This window comes from Arvicola amphibius, chromosome 5 (genome assembly GCF_903992535.2).
Source record: "Arvicola amphibius chromosome 5, mArvAmp1.2, whole genome shotgun sequence".
Classification (NCBI taxonomy): Eukaryota; Metazoa; Chordata; class Mammalia; order Rodentia; family Cricetidae; genus Arvicola; species Arvicola amphibius.
The window spans coordinates 63,695,067-63,700,582 of NC_052051.1; the positions used below are offsets into that span (position 1 = coordinate 63,695,067).

Genomic DNA, 5,516 nt, shown 5'->3' on the forward strand with positions numbered 1-5,516 from the left:
TTGGACCTTGGAGCTTGGTCCAGTGCTCTAATGTGGGTCTCTGTCTCTAGCTTCATTCATCACCAGATGAAGGTTCTATGGTGATATGCAAGATATTCATCAGTATGGCTATAGGATAGGACCATTTCAGGCTCCCTCTCCTCAGCTGTCCAAGGATCTAGCTGGGGACATCTCCATGGACACATGGGAACACCTCTAGAGTCAACTCTCTTGCAAAGCCTAAAATGGCACCCTGGATGGAGGAAGAGTGGATATGGGAGCAGGGAAGTATATATTTATTTTTAATTGTTCTGAAGCTGTAGTTCCCTGAGGCTAACTTATTCTACAAACTTGCCTTTCTGCTTCTAGGGAAAGCTAGGCTGCGCAGCAGGGTGTAGGACAGTCCCTTTCCAAACAGCTTTATATATCAAAGCATAAACTGAGGGGGAAAATACATTAACATCTGTTTCCTAGGTAACAAGGAGAATGACTTTTAATAACATCCATAACTACCTGTGCTTGTTAAGTTACCTCTTTTTGGTCAGTATACTAATTGTCACATGACTGAATTAGCACATCTTTTCAGGCATACTCCAAATTACAAAGAAAGTAGCAAAGCAACATCCTGACCCTTTATTAGGGCAGGGACAGCCTGTCTGAAAGGTTATGTGACTACTTCAGTGGTAGCCTATGGTTTGAGATCCTGGCTGCCACATCATGTGAAAATATGGGCCTATAGTAGTTTTCTTTCATTGGGCTACAAACCAGTCTATATCATTTAATTTTTAAAGTACCTCCATGAATTTTTTGTATTCCTGAATAAGTATACTAATTCATATTCACATCAAGTCTTTTAAAATCAACCAAAACTTGTTATCTTTAAAAAAATTTAAAGTTTTTGAAATAAAAATTCAATTACCTCATTTTTTTCCTTTCCTCCCCCAACACTTCCCACGCACCTTTTCTTGTTATCTTTGGAAACTGTGAGGTGATATTTTACTATGGTTTGAAGTTATGATCCCCTGACGACTAGTCATGCTCTGCACTCGTTTATATATAAATGCAGGACTTTACCTTAATACAATTAACAATTTATCATTTCTCCTGTTTCTTCTGTCAGGTAGCACTGACAAAAAGGTCAATGGAAGGAATGAATCAGTCTATGGTGTCGGAGTTTGTGTTCCTGGGACTCACCAACTCCTGGAATATTCAACTGTTGCTCTTTGTGTTCTCATTCATCTTTTATGTAGCAAGCATGACAGGCAACTCCCTCATTGTGTTCACTGTGGCTTCTGACCCTCACTTACACTCTCCCATGTACTTTCTGTTGGCTAACCTCTCCTTCATTGACTTGGGTGTTTCTTCTGTTACTTCTCCCAAGATGATATGTGACTTATTCAGAAAACACAAAGTCATTTCCTTTTGGGGTTGTGTCACTCAAATCTTTTTCATTCATGTCATTGGTGGTGTGGAGATGGTGCTGCTCATAGCCATGGCTTTCGACAGATATGTAGCCATATGTAAGCCTCTCCATTACTTGACCATTATGAGCCCGAGGATGTGCATCTTGTTTTTAGTGGTTGCCTGGGTGGTTGGCCTTATTCACTCACTGGTTCAACTGGCTTTTGTAGTAAACTTACCTTTCTGTGGACCAAATGTGTTGGACAGCTTCTACTGTGACCTTCCTCGATTTATCAAACTTGCCTGCATAGATACTTACCAATTGGAATTCATGGTCACAGCCAACAGTGGATTTATCTCTGTGGGCTCCTTCATCATACTAATCATTTCCTATATTGTCATCATAATCACTGTACAAAAACACTCATCGAGTGGTTCCTCTAAAGCTCTGTCTACACTTTCAGCTCATATCTCTGTGGTGGTCTTATTCTTTGGTCCGTTGATATTCTTCTATACCTGGCCTTCTCCTTCAATACACCTGGACAAATTTCTAATGATTTTTGATGCAGTTGTTACTCCTTTTCTGAATCCTGTAATATACACACTCAGAAATCAAGAAATGAAGGTATCAATGAAGAGAGTATGCAGACAACTAGTTAGTTATAGGAAAACTTCTTAAATCAATGTGCTGTGGACTGTCTTCAATGAATGTAGAAGCTTATTGTTCCTCACCCTCATAAAAATCTTTATATTTATGTATATGTATATAGACATCACACACATATAAATTATGCATATATTTTTCCCTTCTGTATATATCTATATACTTTCTTGCTTATTCTGGATTAACAATCTCTCCTAAAAGCAGAGAATCACATGTATTTATAAAGCAAAGATTATAATAATCTTGAACTTAAATTCCTAAGGAATAATGTTTATTTTGAAGTAACTGATACTTAAGGCCTTTAGAACAAGAAAACTTTCTCTCTCTCTCTCTTCTTTTACACTTGTTTTATTTGTTGAGGATTTCATGCATGAACACTGAATTAAAAAAATTCTATTCTTCTGTCTCCCCCTCCATTCATTTCTGGCCCCTCTCATTTCTTTTATTTATGACTTCTTTAATTTTCAATATATTCAAATATATGTTAAAACAATAAAATATAAAAAATTGAATCCAATTAATGTTGTCCATATGTATATGTGTTTACTATACATTGTTTCAAATGCAGGAATTTTTGGATACCTTTACTGGTTTGCTTATAAAGGCTTAGTCTACTGAGCCATATGTCTGTCTCCTGTCGTTTGTATATGTTACCCATTTTGAGTTTGTCTGCTGTGCAAGATGATTCAAATCAGAACACAAACAGAGGTATAATGGATGCTTGTTTTGTGTAGAAGACTTGGAAGCCATTTTGGAATACCATCAAGGAACTAAGTTAACATGATTTTTCTGTCAGATTAGCCTTATTCTATTCACACACATCAAATTTACTTTTATTTGTATTTATTATTTCTTTTTTTCTTAATATATTTCCATGTTATAGTGAAACTCAAGAAAAATGTATGATATTTGAAAGGAGGAATTGAAACAACATGTATGTTCACTTTGTGAGTTGGTAGAAAGGTAGTAAGATACTGCATGTGTTGCTACTAGTACTCTGTGATATGGAAGTAAAATCATCCCTGAAGGTTTTCTAACTCTTTATAGATCTCACAGCTCAGTTTCTCCAGGTCCCAGCCATTTGCAGGTCATCACCACTGTGATGTCACAAGGCACACACTCACCTGCATCATCAAATTTGGTGCACTGAGACAGACACAGTGTAGTTAATCCTTGCTCTTCACTACATGACACCTGACTTCTTATTGGAAACAATGAGAGACTGAAGGTCATGGTTGAGCATTATGCAGACATTAAGAGACCATGGATGCCAGCCCAGACTACTATACCCAGCAAAACTTTCAATCACCATAGAAGGACAAAACAAGATATTCTATGACTAAACCAGATTTAACCAATACCTAGCCAAAAACTCAGCCCTACACAAAATACTAGAAGGAAAACTCCAACCCAAGGAAGTTGGCTACATAAACAAAAACACAGACAATTGATGGGCTCATAGCAGCAAACACCAAAGAAGGGAAAAATGCACAAATTAACACCACCAACAATGAAAACTAAATTAATAAGAGATATCAATCACTGGTCATTAATATCCCTTAATATAAGTGTATACAACTCACCTGTAAAAAGGCACAGGCTTACAGATTGGATATGAAAACAGAATCCATCTTTATTCTTCATATAAGAAACACAACTCAAACTCAAAGACAGACATTGACTCAGAGTAAAAGGTGGGGAAAATATTCCAATCAAATGGGCCTAAGAAACAAGCTGGTGTATCTTGTATCTATCCTAATATCTAACAAAATAGACTTCACACTAAAATCAATCAAAAGAGACAAAGAAGGTCATTACATATTAGTCACAGGAAAAAATCCATCAGGAGGAAATCTTAATACTGAATATATATGCCCCAAATACAAGGCATCTTCATATGTAAAAGAAACACTTTTAAAGCTTAAATCATACATTAAACCCCACACACTAATAGTGGGAGACTTCAACTCTCCCCTCTAACCACTAGACAGGTCAGTAAGACAAAAAATGAACAGAGAAATAAGGAAACTAACAGATGTTATGACTCAAATGGACTTAACAAACATCTAAACATAAAAGAATATACCTTCTTCTCAGCACCCCCTGGAAACTTCTCAAAAATTGATCACATACTCAGTAACAAAACAAACCTTAGCAAATACAAAAAAATTTGGAAGAACCCCATGTATCTCATTGGATCACCATGGTTTAAAACTATAAGTCAAAAGCAATACTAATTCTAGAAAGCCCACAACACATGGAAATTAAACAATAGTCACTGGAATCAACAATGGGTCAAGGAAGAAATAAAGGGGGAAATTAAAGACTTCCTAAAATTCAATGAAAATGGCCACACAACATACCCAAATTTTTGGGACATAATGAAAGCAGTGTTAAGAGAAAAGTTCAAAGCACTAAATGCCTACATAAAGAAGCCATGAAAATCCCACATTAGTGAATTTACAAAACATTTGAAAACTTTTAGAACAAAAAGAAGCAAACTCACCCAAGAGAACTAGATGGCAGAAAATAATCAGATTGAGAGTTGAAATCAACAAAATAGAAACAAAAAAAAATGCAAAGAATCAATGAGACAAATTGTTGGTTCTTTGGAAAAATCAACAAAACTTTATTCAAACTAACCAAAGGCAGAGAGAGAATATCCAAATTAACAAAATCAGAAATGAAAAGTGGGACACAACAACAGACATGGAAGAAATCCCGAGAATCATAAGGTCTAATTTTGAAAACCTGTACTCCACAAAATTGGAAGACAGCTTTCTGAATAAATATCACTTACCAAAATTAAATCAAGACCAGATAAGCAAATTAAACAGACTTATAACAGTTAAAGAAATAGAAACAGTCATTAAATCTTCCAACCAAAAAAATTCCAGGAACAGATGGTTTTACCTCAGAATTCTACAAGATTTTCAAAGAATAACTAATACCAATATTCTTCAAATTGTTCCACACAATAGAAACAGGAGGAACATTGCCAAACTCTTTTTATGAGGCTACAATTACCCTGATACCTAAACCACATAAGGCCATTACTAAGAAAGAGAATTACAGACTAATCTCACTCATGAACATTGATGCAAAAATACTCAATAAAATACTGGCAAGTCAAATCCAAGAACACATCAGAAACATCATCTAACATAATCAAGTCAGCTTCATCCCAGAGATGCAGGTATGATTCAACATATGAAAATCTGTCAATGTAATCCACCATATAAACAAACTAAAAAATGAAAACCACATGAGCAAGGAATTCAGGACTGCGAGGGGTGCTCCCACCCACCGAGATGGTGGGGCTGATCTAATCAGAGCTCACCAAGGCCAGCTGGACTGGGACTGAAAAAGCACGGCATAAAACCGGACTCCCTGAACATGGCGGACAATGAGGGCTGCTGAGAAGCCAAGGACAATGGCACTGGATTTGGATCCTATTTCACATACTGGCTTT

General features: G+C 36.3%; 1 protein-coding gene across 1 annotated transcript; it reads left to right on the top strand.

Annotated features, from left to right (window-relative positions):
* Window positions 1–1,120: 1,120 nt before the first annotated feature.
* On the top strand, window positions 1,121–2,059 carry LOC119814748 (olfactory receptor 4F3/4F16/4F29-like). Its single transcript, XM_038330769.1, has one exon. The coding sequence runs from the start codon at window positions 1,121–1,123 to the stop codon at window positions 2,057–2,059; it is 939 nt and encodes a 312-aa protein (XP_038186697.1).
* Window positions 2,060–5,516: the final 3,457 nt, after the last annotated feature.